The sequence below is a fragment of the Papaver somniferum genome, chromosome 3 (genome assembly GCF_003573695.1).
Source record: "Papaver somniferum cultivar HN1 chromosome 3, ASM357369v1, whole genome shotgun sequence".
Classification (NCBI taxonomy): domain Eukaryota; kingdom Viridiplantae; phylum Streptophyta; class Magnoliopsida; order Ranunculales; family Papaveraceae; genus Papaver; species Papaver somniferum.
In genome coordinates, this window is record NC_039360.1 from 122,767,003 (window position 1) to 122,785,520 (window position 18,518).

The window sequence follows — 18,518 nt, forward strand, 5'->3', positions numbered from 1 at the left end:
GATCTTATTAACATCCAGGGATATAATCTAAATAAATGGGGGTCTAACAATGACATCCACGTAGGATTTTTTTGACCCACCGTTGGAGATGCTCTTAGCAGCCATGCAATTATCCATCTTACAACTCATCTCACGTGCGTATCACGTGATTACCTTCCTTAGAGAGAGTTTCATGATGAGATTCACAAACTAATCTTCTCCGTGGCATTATTAGTAATTTTCCAATTATATTATTTTCTTTTCTCTAGAGACAGAAAATACAAAACAAACAAATTGATTCATTCAAAAAGAAACAAACAAAAAAGAAAAAGAAAAGGAAAAAGAAGAACAAAGAAATTAAATTCAGGGAGAAATTCTCGATGAAGATTTTCAGAGATGTGCGTTCCTCACACCCAACTAAATTATTGAAGTCAAAATGTTTTCTAGGGTTTTATAATTCTTCAATTTACTTGTACTTTGGTTATAATTCTTCACTAATTGATCTTCGATCTGATGTCCAGGTTTGGACAGTGTGGATTATTTGATTAGTTTTCAGAATTAAGGTATGCAATTTTAAGCGACTTCTTGTTTTTCGTTAAGTTCAGTTTTATTGACTAGGAGGTATATATACAACTTCAGAAAACACAATGAGTTGAAAACTTAGCTTATTAGGGTATATTGATCTGGATATGAGCTCATGGGAACTTTATATACTGATTTCTGAACTATATGTCAGAGAAGTGTTATATAATGTTGAATTTCTGGAAAATACAAGAGAAACCCTTTCCTGTGGCAGAAATAGAAAATTGGAAGAAATGAGTGTCAATTTGTGTTTGATTTCAAGTTGTTTCTCAGTGCTTATAACTTCACGATCAGAGCTCTTACGGTAGTAATAACGGCAGAAACCATTGTCACTCAAGATTTCAGTTTGGTTATGTGCGTAGGATCAAAATGGCGTTCTCTTGTGTCAACGGAGCTGTGGATGGCCCTGCAATATTGCAGGTGTCGAAGTGGAGTCCATACGAAACTCGACTGAACCTTTCAGAATTTTCTGGAGCTTTTATTTCTCCAACTAGGGAGCTGCTGTTATTACTTTCATATCAATGTGAAGCTTTATTGATTCCTTTGATCACTGGTAACTTTATTTAAAACTATGCATTGTACTTTTCTTGTTGTTTCTGATTCTGGCAATGAAATTTACAATTAATTTAATTATTTTTCGTTCGTAGGGGAGTCTAGGGATACAGATGACCTGGGTAGGTGTTATCCGGAAACTCACCACGAGTCAAGTGATGAGAATTTACAGTCTTCAGGTTTGGTGGATTCTATTCAGTCAGATTCGTTGGATGATATCCCAAGTACTCCTGGAGCTGTAGAAGATGATTATGATGGTGGAAAAAATACATTTTCAAGATCTAAGCGTTATCCTGTTCTTTCTGGTGTCAAATCACTGGCTTGGGGGCACTACGGGGATGGTTACAATCAGCACAAAAGAGCTGCTTTTAGAGAACTTCTATTTGTGTCTGATGATCATGGCATCACTGTTCATGCTTTTCGTTACCTTGGTAAAACCCATGGAGAAACAAAACAATCGCCAGAGTGCATGGATGGAAATGGGAGGTGGGAGAAATGGGGTCATTCTGCCACTTCAGTTGATAAAAGTTGTTATACTCAGGCAACTGAGGATAGTGGCTCGTGTCGAGTAAATGGGAATGTTGGATCCGAACAAAGATCAAATGATTCCCCTGGTGTATTCATTAGCAATGACTCCTCTATAGAAAATTCTGCATCAAAGATATGGTTTTGTAACAAAGTTGAAACTATTGAATCTGGGAGCAAAATGTCGACAAAGTTCCCTGCAAGTCCATCGTTTCCTTGTTCAGCAGAAGTTGTTTCGTTTAGCATTTCTAGTAGCATTTCGGTATTTTTGGGCTTCCTCTCTCGGTCCGGTACTGCTTCAGATATGAAGCAACAACATGGTGATGGAACACTACTGCAAGGTTTAGCTGCTGATTCGGGTAACTCAAATTCAAGTTTTATAGACCAAGATGTCAACTATGATGAATTCAAATGCTTAAGGATATTCTCGAGCACGTCAAGTCGCTTAATTGGATTTGTCATGGCGCTAGAAAGTCCTGTCTTGGGCAGCGCTAGTGAAGAAAACGAAGTGAGATTTAGCAAGGTCTTAGTTGTGGTTACTACAATTTACCAATGGGGGATACAATGGGTTACCACACTGAACCTTCATGATACGTCACTGAGTCAGGGTCTAGTATCTGAGTGGACTGATTTTCAGTTTTCTGATAAAGGCGTTGTTTGTCTCAATGCGTCTGGTCTAATCTTCATTTATTGTGCAACGACAGGCAAACTTGTAGAATGTCTTGATGTTTTGCAAGTTTGTGGAATCAACTCAAAACAAAAGCTGCTGAGGGAAAGAAAAGCGACCGCTGGGGGTGGAGATGTGGGTCATAGAAATGCTGATAGGAAAAACGACCTAGATGATAAAATTAATGGTAATGCAGGTTACCTAAGTGAAGATCATTCCCGCTCTAAGAGAAATTTTAAAAAATTGATGGTTTCTTTGAGTTCTTCACTTTTGGCGGTTGTTGATGAATATGGTGTTATCTATCTAATCTATCCAGGCGATTATGCATCAAAAAAAAGTTATTCTGCTAACAAGTTGCTCCCACACTATGGGCACTCTGGACTCGATGTCTTTGTTCGTTGGGAGATTGGAGGTTCTGACATAGGCCATCATGAGAGTTTACATAACGTATCCTTGAGCAACGATAGATTCAACAAAGAAGATGGAAAGTCTTTGGAAAACCAAAAGTGTCACCTCCAGGATAATGGGGGCAATTATAGTTACTATTTGAGTGTTTTTTCTGCTGCTTCACAAAATAAAGATCAGGGAATTTCGAGTTCTATAGTATCATCAAACCCAGTACGCAGGATATTTCTACCTAGAAGTGGACGTAGTAAAGATGATACCATTTGTTTTTCTCCCCTTGGAATCACACGACTCAGCAAGACTTGGGATGTAAATGGCGGAAAGGGCTTTCACATTATTCATACACATATGCAGGTAGATTCAACAATCCACGAGGAGAATGTGTTGGCTTCTCCTCTCCCAAGGCGTGGCCCTCTGGATACGGAAGGAGTGTTTGTTGGTGAAGCTCTTGGTTGCTGTTTCCAAGGTTGTTTGTATTTGGTAACAGAAAATGGTCTCTTTGTTGTTCTTCCCTCAGTTTCAGTCGCAACAACTGGTAATCCAGTAGAATCGGTTTGTTATTGGCGGCCCAGTACCTTTAATTGCACTGCGGATCAGAGTGAAAAAGATTTTGGGACCAAGAAACTCAAAGAACTCTGGCCACCTTGGAAAGTAGAAGTTCTGGATAGAGTTCTTCTGTATGAAGGCCCTGAAGAGGCAGATCTCTTATGTTTGAAAAACGGTATTCCTTGTTCCAAATTTGATGTTAATTATTCAATTGTAACTACTTTGTTTATTTAAAGTTCAGCGTTTTCTTTATCTTTCGCCTTTTGTTCTGAAACTTACATGAGGAAACTTGTGAAAGATGGTTAAACTATAGAATGTCTTCACATATGAATGTGAACACATGATTTGGCGTTGTGCATATGTGTTCACGCATGAATGTGAGTTCATCAACACCAAATCCACATACAAGGCAACTAAACTATAGAATCATATGCACAGAAATTATTGGTCAAGGTGGTTAGAAACTTGTGAAAGATGTATAACTATTTCGGACAAGAGACTTTTTTTATGTTCAATTGTAAGATTTTTTAGTTAAAGGAGTGCAAACGGTTTAGAGTAATCTGACATTGTCTTTCTTTATCATCATCAGCAAATCGCCCGTAGGATATTCTGGGTGTAGAGAGATTATTTGTGTTAACTGAATTCTCATTGAAGTCCTTGGTGTGATCGAGGTTTCAAAGTTAGTGAAGATTGCTATATGAAATGTTACTCCCAGCTTCAAATCATGTTATATCTCTTTGTGTTTGTCTTGTACCAAACTACTTCCTTCAGGATTTGTGTGTCCTATATTTTATACTACCCAATTGGTCTGCCTTTTGATCTATGCAACGAGGTAGATGTACGGTACCTGAGTTTCCAGTAATCGGTCTCTCTCCAAGTCCATGGTTTTTGTCACTACTGTGATTTTTGTTTGGGTTGTTAGCTATGCTATTTAGCATTTTCTCATAATTGATACACGCTTTTGATACGATGAAATGAATGTTCAGTATATTGCTAATTTGCAGATTGTGAATGTCATATCAGGGTGGGACTTGAAAGTTGCTCGGTTGCGTCGATTGCAGTTGGCTTTGGACTACTTGAAAGCTGATGAAATACAACAGTAAGTTACCATCCTGTACCACTACGTCTTGTTATAATTTGTCGCTCAACATATAAAAGTCTTACTGGTGATTTAAATCACTTTCTAAGTGTTTGTTTTTTATATTTCGTTCGGAACAGATCTCTGGAAATGCTTGTTGATGTTAATATGGCTGAAGAAGGCATCCTTAGATTGCTCTTTTCTGCCGTTTATCAGATATTCTGTAGAGCTGGGAATGATAATGAGGTTGCTCTTGCGTCAAGGTACGTCATGCATGTTCCCATGTATTTGTCATATTTTTAGTTTGTGTGGTTCATTAACGCTCATCCTTACCTTCTTAATGTTAAGCTCATAGTTCATCTATATAGTTATGCTCCTGGCTTTCAGGTTGTATTTACTCGGCATTGGGGATAATTTTCGAAAATGTATTTCTGTATATGTTTATGGAGATATGTGGCCAACGTGAAACAAATAAATCTTAAACTATCCATTTTGTGCATTGAGGTTGAGTATGTGAGTATCATTTTCTCATCTTTCATTTTATTGATGCTTAGTTGTATCTCGCAGACTTCTGTCTTTAGCAGCAAGCTTTGCAACCAAAATGGTTCGGAAATACGGGCTACTACAGCATAACAAAGAGAAATTTCAGGTCCAGATTGTTTTAAATGGAGCACAAAGTCAAATAAACAATTTGAGGAGGCTCCACGAGATGACTCACTTTCTAGAGGTTATCAGGAGTCTGCAGTGTAAACTTGGTGCACGTTTCAGAATACCGGGACAAGGATTGGTATAGAGCGGATTGCTATTGTTGTATACAGATAAGTCTTTCCTCGTGTAAGTTTCAACATGGGTTGAACTTTTCTTTTTGTTTTTGTGACAGGTGGATAGAAATTCATTGCTGGATGACTCTCATCCTCAAAGTTCTAGTCTTGTTATTGTACCTTCGGAGCTACGAAACCCACTGGAACAGGCCTTATCTGCATCTGAGTTGGCATTTGAGGACACTGAAAAACTCGCTTTGACTCCTGTTCAACCCATCTCGATCCCGCCTACTTCTGACTCGGACACGTCCAATGCATTATCTGTTGTTGCAACGAAAGACGAGATTCAGGGGAGACTATTGATTCCCTTGGAAAATCCGAAGGATATGATTGCACGCTGGAAGATAGATAATATGGATCTGAAGGCCATTGTCAAGGATGCTTTGCACTCAGGTCGTCTCCCTTTAGCAGTGCTTCAACTACATCTGCAGAATTTCAAAGATTTAGTTACTGAGAAAGAACCTCAAGACACTTTTAATGAAGTCCGTGATGTTGCGAGAGCTATTGCTTATGAACTGCTTTTGAAGGTAACATATTAGTGATTCTGTAAACGAATGTGAATCTGTTATATAGTTTGTGCACTGATTGCGTGTGATCAATAGGGAGAGACTTCACTTGCTGTAGCAACATTGCAAAGGCTCGGAGAGGACATTGAGGTTAGCCTCAAACAATTGTTGTTTGGTACTGTTAGAAGATCTCTTCGAATGCAAATTGCAGAAGAGTTGAAAAGATATGGGTACCTTGGACCACATGAGTGGAAAATGTTGGAGAGGATAGCTCTTATTGAGGTTTGTTAACTTTTCTCCTTGGGGTTTCTGTTCTTTCTTATGTGCCTTTCGTCTTATGCCTTGCAATCATCTTTGGTTAATCTTATTTTCACATCTCTTTGGGTATTGGTTCTCTATTGAGTAACACTTGGTTGTTTTCTTTTGCCAAAGAGGTTATATCCGAGCAGCAGTTTCTGGAAAACCTTTCACGGTCGTCAAAAAGAACCTGGAGATGCTCCATCCAGTTTGACTTCGCTAGAAAACAAGTTGCACATGATGTGCTTGTTGTCAGTAAACAACTGTAAAATTGAATGCGGCGAGATCGATGGAGTTGTGACAGGTCCTTGGGCAAGTATAAGTGAAAGCTGTGTGTTTCCCGTGGTTGATGAAGATATAACACATGCTGGATACTGGGCTGGTGCAGCCTTGTGGTCTGACGCCTGGGATCAAAGAGCCATAGATCGTGTAAGTTATATTTTGTACTGCATTTTTAACCTGATCAAATATACACATCATCATTTTAAAACATGAGCTTGAATAACGCTGGTCCAATTAAGATAAATGGTTGGAATAATATTGGACTCAAAAACTTTCACACGTGAAATCTTTTTGTGTTTTTGCAATTAACCAGAGTTAGGAAAACAGAGGAGATCGCTAAGACCTCTGACAAGCCGAAGTGTTTCCTTGATCCATGCTGGGGCAAAACCTTCATGGGTTCATTGGGGATTCTCATCAAATAGATATTAGCTTGGGCATGGGTTTGTCACCACGTGTTGTGACCTTTTTAACATGTATAACTTCCCAAAGCTATATTTACCAAATAAACTGAGTCTGCTTCTGTTAGTGTCATTCAGTTGAAAACACTCTGATAGCTTCTTCACATGGTTCGGTGGTTTTCCTCGTTGAAATTGCGGTCTCATCTCGTTTGAAAACGTTATGTTGTGCCAGTCTTACTTTTTGAGGTGATTAATAGCTGCACCCTTATCACATGTTCTTGTCTACTGATATTGTATAAGCAGAGACTGTAGAGTTGCAAGAAATACTTCCCATCAACAATCCGTACTTTTAGTTATTTGTATGTATCTGATTATATATTTGTTTCTGTGTATAGCTTCTTGCATTCTGTTTTGGATGCTTTTGTATGTACATGAATATGTTTATATTGCTCCACAGATAGTGCTGGATAGGCCTTTGCTTATGGGTGTTCATGTATTATGGGAGTCTCAACTTGAGTACCATATGTGCCATGATGACTGGGAGGAGGTCTATAAGCTCCTGGATATGATTCCTTCAACAGTTTTATCAAATGGAAATCTCCAAATAAATTTGGATGGTCTAGATTCTGCTGAAACAGAGGGGTTCAATATGGTGTCTTCTCATTATGACAAGTATATTTGCTCTCCTGAAGAACTGGATGATGTGTGTATGACTGTGCCAAATGTTAAAATTCTGAAGTTTCCTCCTAATTATATGTGCTCGGCGTGGTTGAAAGGGCTCTTTGAGCAGGAACTTGCCAAACGATCAATTTTCTTGAAGGAATATTGGGATGGTACAGAAGAGATTATACCGATTCTGGCTCGCGCAGGCTTCATTACCAAGATATCTAAAACCTTCGTTCTGGATGAATCTATCGAGGATGTACCTGATATTAATTTCTCAAATGTTGGTGGAGAGTTTGACAGACATGCTGCTCAAGCTTTTCATAAACTCGTTATACGCCATTGTGCTCAACATGACTTATCAAATCTTCTGAACCTTTACCTTGATCACCATAAGTTGGTTCTAGATAATGATTCTCTTATATCGTTACAAGATGCTGCAGTAAGTTCCCTAGAATCCAGTGTGTTTATTTTTACAAGTGCACTCTAAAAATCCGGTTTCTTTTTCTTTGTTGTTTGATTTCTTCTCGCAATTTGTTCTTTCAAATTTGGTCTCGCTTTTATTGTGGGGTCTAGGTTTAGTTGATTTTCTGGTCGATAACAAACTGATCTGGGTTTTACCAATTCAAACTATAGTTTTCAAAGCAGACACATGAACATTCCTTTCTGTTATTTTGAACATTACAGTATGTCAAGATTTCCTAGTATTCTAAGTTCCACACTAGTTCGCTGTGCAGCCAAAGGTACTTAATTGTAGATTATCATGGTCACACCATCTTGTACAACAACAATTATTCGGATAATATCTGTCATATTTCCGTGGCAGAGAGATCGAGCAATAAGGGGTTCACTTAGAACCATCTTTGTTGACTATCTCTCTCTCTCTCTTTAAATTTTTTTAATTATCTATGGAGTCCGTTACGTAAACACTCGGTTCAATTTAGTTTTGGTTTTGGCGTCAAAAGGTTGTTGTCAGTTTTGAGTTTGTGGAAGCTAGTACAAGAACTTATCTGCTTGTTCATGGGTTTATGACGACAGTGTCTGATATATAATGTTTTCCTTCTGCTCTTCCTTTTCTTTGTTTGTGGTAAGTGTGCTTGCCATATGATTTGGAGAGCATTCTTTAGCACTTACGATTTTAGTGTTGATTTCTGCTTTATGTACTAATGCATGAAACTTTCCAGGGAGACTGTGAATGGGCAAAGTGGTTGTTGCTCTCTAGGGTTAAAGGACGTGAATATGATACATCCTTATGTAATGCCCGAGCTATTATATCAAAAAATGTAGTTCTTGGTAGCAAAATCAGTGTCTTAGACATGGAAGAAGTAATACGTACGGTTGATGACATGGCAGAAGGAGGAGGAGAAATGGCTGCTTTAGCAACCCTAATGTATGCTCCTTCTCCAATACATAAGTGCTTGTTCAGTGGAAGTGTAAAAAGGCGTTTTAGCTCCTCAGCACAGTGTACATTGGAGAATCTGAGACCTGCTCTTCAACGCTTCCCTACACTTTGGCGTACTCTTATTGCGGCTTGCTTTGGGCATGATGCAAATGGCATTTCTTTGGTTCCTGATGCAAAAAGTGGTCAGTTTTTTTCCTTAAATCTTGTTCGCTTTCTAGTTCAATTGGCATCTGCAGTATTCATATTGTCTAAAGTTTTGGGCGAAAGTACTTTCTTTACAAAACAAGCACAAATGTGATCTTTCAATTGGCAGTATTTGGCAACTCAGCTTTGTCAGACTATTTGAATTGGCGTGAAAGCATCTTCTCTTCTGCTGGGCATGATACTTCATTGGTTCAAATGCTTCCATGCTGGTTTTCGAAGGGCATTAGGAGATTGATACAACTTTTTGTGCAGGTCATTTTTTCTTTCTTGCACCTCTAGTTTGTTCTTTTGTCTTGTAGTGCTGTTGTGAATATAGTGTTTCAGGTCGCTTAAATAACTGAAGAACTTACTTGTAAAAAACGATGAGTGAAACAACCAAGGCTCATTAAGTTGGAGCATCTCGCCAGAGCAAATCTCACCTCAATTTAACGTTAAGTGAGATATAATCTTGTCCTTGACACTCAAAGGAATGAAGAGGTCAAGGAAGGTTTGAGGAAATCGTGTCTAACTCAAAGCTCAGCTTTTATTCGGGAACATACATTCATAGTAATTTTATTAAGTGAATGGCATGTTATGCAGAAAGTATACCCTCTATAAACAGATCAAAAAACTATTTGACACTGACACATTTTTTAACTAAAGCTGTAGTAGTTTCACACTCACTTCATCAAACTACTTTGGAATAATTTAGTGAAATTGTTAAAATGTCTTGGAAAAATACTGTTGGATCATATCTGCCCAGATGGTTCAGTAAACTGATTCAAGCAGTTTTCTACTGTTACAATATATAGTTTTTCTTGTTCCAGGATTACTTTTTTAGAGCAATGTCGTTTGTCATCATCTTTCCTGACAGGTTTTGTTCCCATTTTGTCTGAAAATTCAGGGACCTTTTGGGTGGCAATCCTTAGCAGGGGTACCTACAGGAGAATCATTTCTGCATAGAGACATAAGTTATTTCATTAATGCTCATGAAAATGGTGAGGTTAGTGCAATGTCTTGGGAAGTGGCTATCCAGAAAAGTGTCGAGAAAGAGCTATTTGCTTCTTCATTGGAGGTTTGGCCCTGCTCTTAAACGACACTATGTTTATATGTTCATAATCACGTTGAACGAAAAAAGTTCTTTATTTTTATTTTTTTTAATCTTATATATATATTGCGTAGTACCGTTTTTGTCTACTTCCATTTAAGGGTAACCTTTCCTTCTGTATTTTGTACTTGACATCCTATGTATTTTGTACTTGACATCCTATGTTATATGATGGCTTGTTGTGAACTTCTATTACAATAGCAGTATTACCAAATACATCTCATAAGGCGTAACAGACAACTTATGTCATATTAGCCATAGCAGGTGTGAGTCCTCCATTGTGGTAATACTATTTTAGAAAAGTCCTAGGGTCTCCTCTCCCTACTATCAACCAGTGGCTTTAAATTTTCACGCTAGTACCCTCGTTGACTTCGGCTTGACTAATGCTTAAACCCATATTCTGACTAGCATTTCCAAATTCAACTCTTTTCACTAGGGAGTGGGTTTCCATTTTATGCTAACTCAGTAGTGGTCATCTTTGATCCTCGTTTTCATTCAATGTAGGATTGTATTAGTACTATTATTAGCAGTCTGTAATTTATGAATTAAAGATGCTTGAACTAATTTAAGTTCGAAATTGACTGATTTTCTTGTTGTTGATTGTAGTAACAAATTTTGTTGGAATTTAGGAGATGATGTTATGATGCAATTGTCTGATTTAGTTCGATGTTATACAGGAGACAACATTTGGGGTGGAGCACTACCTGCATCGGGGACGTGCTCTTGGGGCTTTCAACCATCTTCTAGGCCTGCGAGTTCAGATGTTGAATGAAAACAGCCATAAAAAGCAGTCCGGCGCTTCATCTGGACAAGCAAATATTCAGTCTGATGTGCAAATGCTTCTTGCACCTGTGACTCAAAATGAAGAGTCTCTTCTTTCAACTGTATGAACAAAATCATCTCATTTTTTGGATTCAGTAAATGTTATGCTTATCCGTATTGTAGTTCTCAACTAAGGTTCCCTAAACATCTTAACCACGTCTGCCACTGCTTTGGCATGGCAGTTTAACATTATTCTAGTTGGACTATTGGTATAGACCAGAAGTTTTGATAGTATTTGAAAAAACCTATGGAAAATAGTTCCATTTGCATCCTGATTCATCATTGAGTGCAGAGAGTTATTTGTGATGACTGACACCAGGTGACTGGAATCGGGCATTACTGATAATGAAGGTGCTTGAAATTTTAGTTCTGTAAATTGTTTAAAGTTCCCCAAAAGTTTCATCTTTGTTTTTCATGTTTTCCCATTTTAGGTAATGCCACTTGCTATTTCGCACTTTGAGGATTCCGTGTTGGTTGCTTCATGTGCTTTCCTTTTGGAGCTTTGTGGCTTATCTGCAAGCATGCTTCGCATAGATGTTGCTGCCTTACGAAGAATTTCTTCTTTCTACAAGTCCAGTGAGTATAATGAGCATTTTCAGCACTTTTCGCCAAAGGGTTCAGCATTTCATGCTGCCCCCCGTGAAGGTGATATTACAGTTTCTCTAGCTCAGGCTCTGGCAGATGATTACATGCACTATGACAGTAGTGGTACTGCTGATCAAGAAGAGATTCCTAATATTGGAGTTACAGCCAGTAAGCGTTCTTCACGGGCTATACTTGCCGTTCTACAACACTTGGAAAAGGCTAGTGTCCCATTGATGGCTGAAGGGGAGACTTGTGGATCTTGGTTATTAAGTGGCAGTGGAGATGGAGCTGAGTTTAGGTCTCAACAAAAAGCTGCAAGCCAGCACTGGAGTTTAGTTACAGCTTTCTGCCAGATGCATCAGATTCCTCTAAGCACAAAATATCTTTCCGTACTAGCAAAAGACAATGATTGGGTACTCCCGTTCTCCTTTTGCTTGATATTCTCCGTTCTTAATATTACTTTTAATGTTGTTGACATTAAGTTTGATTATTTTTAGGTCGGGTTTCTGACTGAAGCTCAAGCTGTGGGGCACCCGTTTGATGCAACTATCCAAGTGGTAAGTTCTGTATCCTGCATAGCTGCCTAAAAATTTCTTATAGTCAAACCCAAATTTGTGTGTATGCGAACACTGAATTGTTACTTTTCAGAATATTATAACTCTGTGTGAAATGCATGCCACAGATTAAGGTTAATCCCAATTCATAAATTCATACTTTAGCAAGACAACAATGCTGAAATAGTTGCAGAATTCCTTTACGGAATTTGTTACATTTGTTCTCTGTTCTAACTGATAGATATGAAATGTTTCAGGCATCTAAAGACTTTAGTGATCCACGCCTGAAGATACACATATTAACTGTTCTGAGAAGCATGTATTCTACTAGAAAGAAACCTGTGTCTTCACCAAATACAGCTCCTAGGGGAAAAACAAATGAGATTTCCTTGTCAAGTGAAAACAATGGGATGGTTCCTGTGGAACTTTTTGGTCTTCTTGCAGAATGTGAGAAACAGAAAAGTCCTGGTGAGGCTCTGCTCTTAAGAGCAAAAGACATGCGTTGGTCTTTACTGGCGATGATTGCGTCCTGCTTCTCCGATGTCTCTCCTCTTTCATGCTTAACAGTATGGCTGGAGATTACAGCAGCAAGGTTAGCATCAATCTTTCTGCATATATCTGTATTTTGTAGCATATAATTTCTCTGAAGTATTGGAAACTGATGTATATATCGATATCCACTCATTTATTTTCCTTAGTTTCATCAACATTTGTTGGTCGTAGGTCTCACTCGAGAAGTTTTCCTTGCAGGGAAACGTCATCCATTAAGGTGAATGATATTGCCTCTCAAATCGCAAATAATGTTGGAGCGGCTGTGGAAGCTACCAATTTGTCACCAGGTGGTAATAAAGACCTTACATTTCATTACAGTAGGAAAAACGCGAAACGAAGATGCCTGATAGAGTCGTTATCGGCTGTTACTGCATCAAATGACTCTGGTAATCCTGGCGTTGTCAAGAGATCTGTTTCTACAGAACTCTCTCCTGAAGATGAAGATAAAAGAGAACTAGATGATGAAGATATCAAGGTTTTAAGTGATCCCGACGAAGGACTCACCTCTTTATCCAAGATGGTTTCAGTTCTTTGTGAGCAACGCCTTTTTCTTCCTCTATTGCGGGCTTTCGAAATGTTTCTTCCATCTTGTTCTCTCCTACCGTTTATTCGTGCTCTTCAGGTTTGTGATTAGGTTCAGAAGTTTGTTACATAATGCTCTCTTTAGCACTAACATGATAGGGAAGTATAATTTTTAAATTTCACTTCCAGTATGTTCTTTCATATGTCTTTGTTGTTTCTTTCTGATGACCGAAAAGTTTGGTTATTTCTGATGCTGGTCTTAGACATTTTCACAAATGCGGCTATCTGAAGCATCTGCACATTTGGCATCATTTTCGGCTAGAATCAAGGAAGAGCCTTTCCATGCAAGGGCAAACATAGGAAGAGAAGGGCAGGTGGGAGCTCCATGGATAAGCTCAACAGCTGTTACAGCTGCAGATGCGATGCTTTCAACTTGCCCCTCTGCATATGAAAAACGCTGCTTATTGCAACTCCTTTCTGCAACTGATTTTGGGGATGGAGGATCTGCTTCGACATACTTTAGGCAACTTCACTGGAAAATCAATTTGGCCGAGCCTGCTTTACGGAAAGAAGATGACTTATACCTTGGCAATGAAACTCTAGACGACGCTTCACTTTTGACAGCACTAGAAAATAACGGACACTGGGAACAAGCACGTAACTGGGCAAGGCAGTTGGAGGCCAGTGGAGGACCATGGAAATCTGCTGCTCATCATGTTACCGAAACTCAGGTAATAGCAATGCATTTAAGTGCAACTCCTTATTATCTTTCTTCACAGTGTAATAATATTTTATGTTGTATCCTTAACTTTCCTGCATTGTTCTTCTTGTAATTGGGATGCGGTTTATAAAGCTTTGTAAAATAATACTGTTAAGCTTCTGGGATACAAGTGTTCGAAAGCTAATGGCAAGCAGATGTGGTGGAGATATACCCTTCGAGAGTAAGATTGGGCAAAATAGTCGTATGTCAACTTCTTTATAGCAATTACTGATGATGAGAGTGACACAACAAAATAGAGGACCAAAATTGAGGTGTAGGTGGAACACTTAAGAGTTGCATGAATAAAGGGGTGGGGTGAGTTGTGGTGATGAGTGGAGGAGATGTAGCATCTGACCCAGAAGTACACAGACATTGTTTGTTACTGGTTCCTGTTAGGCACAGGTACTCCTCTCTCTTATTGGTTTGATGTTAAGAGGAAATGACTGTTGACAGCGGATCAGAACTAGTGAACTTCGGAAGTTGTGTATTCAGGTGTCGGGTGATGCTGTGCCAGGGAGATCTTTTTTAGATGCATAGATTTGTGCTCCACTCTTGTTAGATACACGACCCCTTGTGTTATATACTTCGAACTGATTATATTTTTATAATTCTGCAGGCTGAAGCCATGGTAGCAGAGTGGAAGGAGTTCTTATGGGATGTCCCAGAAGAAAGAGCTGCATTATGGGGTCATTGTCAGACTTTGTTCCTAAGATATTCCTTCCCCGCATTACAGGTTATACACATACTGGATTAGAAATCTTAATTGAAATGCTGTTAATCATTAGCTTACAGTATTTCCTTGAAAGTAATACTTCTTGCTACTTTTCTGCAGAAAATATATTAGCAGTTCTTCTTAGTTGTATTTTTTTTGATATTATACAGTGATATGTTGGTTGCAGGCAGGATTATTTTTCTTAAAGCATGCGGAAGCTGTGGAGAAAGATATTCCAGCAAAAGAATTGCATGAAATGCTACTACTAGCCCTACAATGGTTAAGTGGAACCATGACCCAGTGTAGTCCGTAAGTATTTTTTTCTTGTAATGGCTCAGAGTTTAGATGTAAATCTTATATTCCTGTTATTTTAAATTTTAAAGAGGTGTATGGTCGCGGAACATTCCAGAATGCTCAGTGGCAGGGCCTAAGATATTTCATCTTGATGGAGTGTCTGAGTGAAGCACCATTTTTTAAGTTTCATATCACTGAGAAATTCTGCCTCTCATAATTGTTCTTGTTTTCTTAACTGTTATTTATTTGTTAACCCAGAGTATATCCTTTACATCTTCTGCGTGAGATTGAGACTAGAGTATGGCTGTTAGCTGTCGAATCAGAAGCTCAGGCCAAGTGTGAAGGGGATTTTAGTACGCCCATTTCAGGTCAGAACTTTACGAGTGGAAATAGCTCCAGTATCATTGAAAGGACGGCTAGTATCGTTACGAAGATGGATAATCATTCAAGTTCAATGAAGATTAGAGCTACAGAACGACACGATATGAGGGAAAGTAACCATATACATGTACGCCATCCACAAGCTACTGATCCTACTAGTCCTCCTGCTGCTTTAGGGGGAATGAAAAAGAAGCGTAGACCGAAAAGCTATCTTCCATCTAGAAGATCACACGTGGAATCTATAGAAAAGAATAACGATCTTGATGATAGTATTAACTCCCCCAGCAATTCCAGGAGTAGCACCGAACAATCTAAAGGTTTGCCACTTCAAGAAGATGATGTCGGAGTAGAGGCATCTGTTTCCAGGTGGGAGGAGAGAGTTGGACCAGAAGAGTTGGAAAGGGCTGTGCTATCTCTCTTGGAGTTTGGACAAGTGGCAGCTGCTAAACAGCTTCAACATAAGCTCTCTCCGTTGCATGTGCCTGCTGAATTCTTAGTCGTGGATACTGCGATTAAGGTTGCAACCGTTTCAACTCCTAGCTGCAGTGAAGTGTCTGTGTCAAGGTTGGATGCAGAAGTCCTTTCACTTGTAAAGACATACAATATATTAGAGGACAACAGTATCTTCGATCCTCTTCAGGTTTATTCCAGACGCCGTTGATGTTTTTTACTGCGATGCTAATATCATATGCACAGTGTATCTGACCACTGTTTTATTTTACTTTTATTTCTCTTTTGGTTCATACTGTTCTGGTTATTTCATCCTTCGACTGTACTCATTTTTTTATGCATAATTGCAGGTACTGGAAAGTTTAGCTACCAAATGTGCAAAAGATGGTGGGAGTGGATTGTGTAGGAGAATAATAGCAGTTGTAAAAGCTGCCAACGTCTTGGAAATTTCATTTACTGAAGCATTTGGAATAAGGCCACTTGAACTGCTGCAGTTGCTTTCTCTCAAAGCACAAGATTCACTTGAGGAAGCAAAACTCCTAGTGCAGACTCATACCATGTCACCGGCTAGTATTGCGCAAATTCTTGCCGAATCTTTTCTCAAGGTTTGATCTCTCAGCTTTCTCTCACTCTCTGTGTAATAGGGTACCAAATACTAATGTATTGCTAACCCTTTCTGCATTCTTATAGGGTCTATTGGCTGCACACCGTGGAGGATATATGGATTCTCAAAAGGATGAAGGACCTGCTCCTCTTTTGTGGAGACTCTCTGACTTCTTGAAGTGGGCAGAGCTTTGTCCTTCAGAACCAGAAGTTGGCCATGCGCTAATGCGTTTAGTTATTACTGGTCAGGAAATTCCACATGCTTGTGAGGTAATATGTTTCTGAATTTGCTGCTAGTTTTTTTTATTCCCTTAATTCTAATTCCCATGATGTTGAACACATCATATGGCATGCTTTCAATTGCTTATTAACTAAAGAAAAGCTAAACTTGATGATGGGTCAATGTGGTCATGCTTTCAATTGCTTATTAACTAAAGAAAGGTTAAAATTCGTAGGAAAATTATAAAACAAAGGGGATGGTTCTTTCTGATGCTGATTTTTGTTTTGATATTATAGGTGGAACTTCTGATTCTCTCCCATCACTTCTACAAATCATCTGCTTGTCTAGATGGAGTAGATGTCCTTGTAGCCCTTGCAGCAACCAGGGTGGAATCTTATGTGTCTGAGGGGGATTTTTCATGTCTGGCTCGTCTGGTGACTGGAGTGAGCAATTTCCATGCCCTGAACTTCATTCTTGGAATTCTTATAGAGAATGGTCAGCTGGAGCTTCTTCTTCAGAAGTATTCGGCTGCAGAAACAACAACAGGAACTGCAGAATCAGTCCAAGGGTTTCGATTGGCTGTTCTAACGTCACTGAAGCTTTTCAACCCAAATGATCTCGATGCATTTGCTATGGTTTGTTCATGAACTCCCTTAGTTCCAATTCGATGTGAAAATTGAAGGAAACAACCATAAATTCTAAGATATCCTTTTGTGTCTATCGTTATAGGTATATAATCACTTTAATATGAAGCACGAAACAGCTTCTCTACTCGAGCAACAAGCCATGCACTGTATACGACTGTGGTTCCAACGCTACGACAAAGAGCAAACGGAAGACCTTTTAGAATCAATGCGTTATTTCATTGAGGCTGCACAAGTTCACTCTTCCATTGATGCTGGAAATAAAACCCGCAATGCATGTTCTCAAGCATCCCTAATTTCCCTCCAAATTCGCATGCCTGATTTCTACTGGCTAAACCTATCGGAGACAAATGCTCGTCGAGCTCTTGTAGAGCAATCTCGCTTCCAGGAAGCCTTGATAGTTGCTGAGGCTTATGGATTGAACCAACCAGGTGAGTGGGCCCTGGTACTATGGAACCAAATGCTCAAACCAGACCTGACAGAACAGTTTGTGTCTGAATTTGTTGCTGTGCTGCCTCTCCAGCCATCGATGCTTGTAGAGCTTGCTAGATTTTACAGAGCCGAAGTGGCGGCTCGAGGGGACCAATCACACTTTTCTGTATGGCTTTCACCAGGAGGGTTACCGGCAGAATGGTTAAAGCATTTAGGCCGGTCATTTAGGAGTCTATTGAGGAGGACAAGAGATTTGAGGTTACGTGTTCAACTGGCTACTGCAGCAACTGGGTTCAGTGATGTTTTGGAAGCATGCTCAAAGGCATTAGATAAGGTACCAGAAACTGCCGGACCACTTGTCTTAAGGAAGGGACATGGTGGGACCTACCTTCCTCTCATGTGACAAACTGTTCATGGAAATACTGTTAGATGACCTTATGTTGTAAAATGAATGCTCGACATCACGTGTAAAGCATCTTTGGGAAAAGACCACTGTCAAAATACTTGGGGATGTGAATTAAAATTCACAAAGAACAGAAAGTTTGGAGAGCTTCAAGAGGTTATTGTCCAAAAAGAGTTCTCATAATGGGAGAAAAAAGATGGGCCAAAAGCAATAGTAGTTGAGCCTCCGTCGGATTAAAAGTTTTGCAGGTTCAAGACACCTTTCAGATATTTTATACTTTTGGGAGTTTTGACTGATTCTTTGGAGTTCACAGCCCCGTTCTAGTTTTGTCTGTGTATTCTTTCTTTCTTTGTATTTCATACCTGTCGTTCCATTTTCTTTCAGTTTGTTGGCTGCACTTATAAAGAATGCACCCTTTTTTTTGTGTGTGCATCTGTGTGTATATGATTTTGTATCAGATGGAAATTTAGCAGCCGGAATTTGTAGAATATTTGAGGGCTATATATGGTTATGCATGAAACACTGTTAATATCATTCCCTTCCCGGAAGGATCTTTGATTCTACTTCATTCACATAAATATTCTGTGAAA

At 39.1% G+C, this 18,518-nt stretch overlaps 1 protein-coding gene across 1 annotated transcript; it reads left to right on the forward strand.

The window, feature by feature from the left end:
• Positions 1 to 219: 219 nt before the first annotated feature.
• On the forward strand, positions 220 to 18,491 carry LOC113357230. The gene is made up of 27 exons (XM_026600570.1): positions 220 to 377; positions 501 to 542; positions 924 to 1,114; positions 1,209 to 3,431; positions 4,280 to 4,355; positions 4,475 to 4,597; positions 4,902 to 5,121; positions 5,215 to 5,682; positions 5,758 to 5,943; positions 6,094 to 6,387; positions 7,096 to 7,743; positions 8,486 to 8,885; positions 9,017 to 9,159; positions 9,791 to 9,961; positions 10,672 to 10,878; positions 11,248 to 11,814; positions 11,899 to 11,958; positions 12,213 to 12,547; positions 12,706 to 13,129; positions 13,293 to 13,760; positions 14,406 to 14,522; positions 14,689 to 14,810; positions 15,054 to 15,816; positions 15,977 to 16,231; positions 16,317 to 16,499; positions 16,746 to 17,084; positions 17,179 to 18,491. The coding sequence occupies exons 3-27, from the start codon at positions 931 to 933 to the stop codon at positions 17,926 to 17,928; spliced, it is 9,726 nt and encodes a 3,241-aa protein (XP_026456355.1). The 5' UTR covers positions 220 to 377; positions 501 to 542; positions 924 to 930; the 3' UTR covers positions 17,929 to 18,491.
• The last annotated feature ends 27 nt before the right edge of the window (positions 18,492 to 18,518 follow it).

Coding starts and splice junctions, on each gene's coding strand:
- LOC113357230 (XM_026600570.1), top strand. CDS start 931: ATGGCGTTCTCTTGTGTCAACGGAGCTGTGGATGGCCCTGCAATATTG. Junction 5,683..5,757: donor CTTATGAACTGCTTTTGAAG/GTAACATATTAG, acceptor TGTGATCAATAG/GGAGAGACTTCACTTGCTGT. Junction 10,879..11,247: donor AAGAGTCTCTTCTTTCAACT/GTATGAACAAAA, acceptor TTCCCATTTTAG/GTAATGCCACTTGCTATTTC.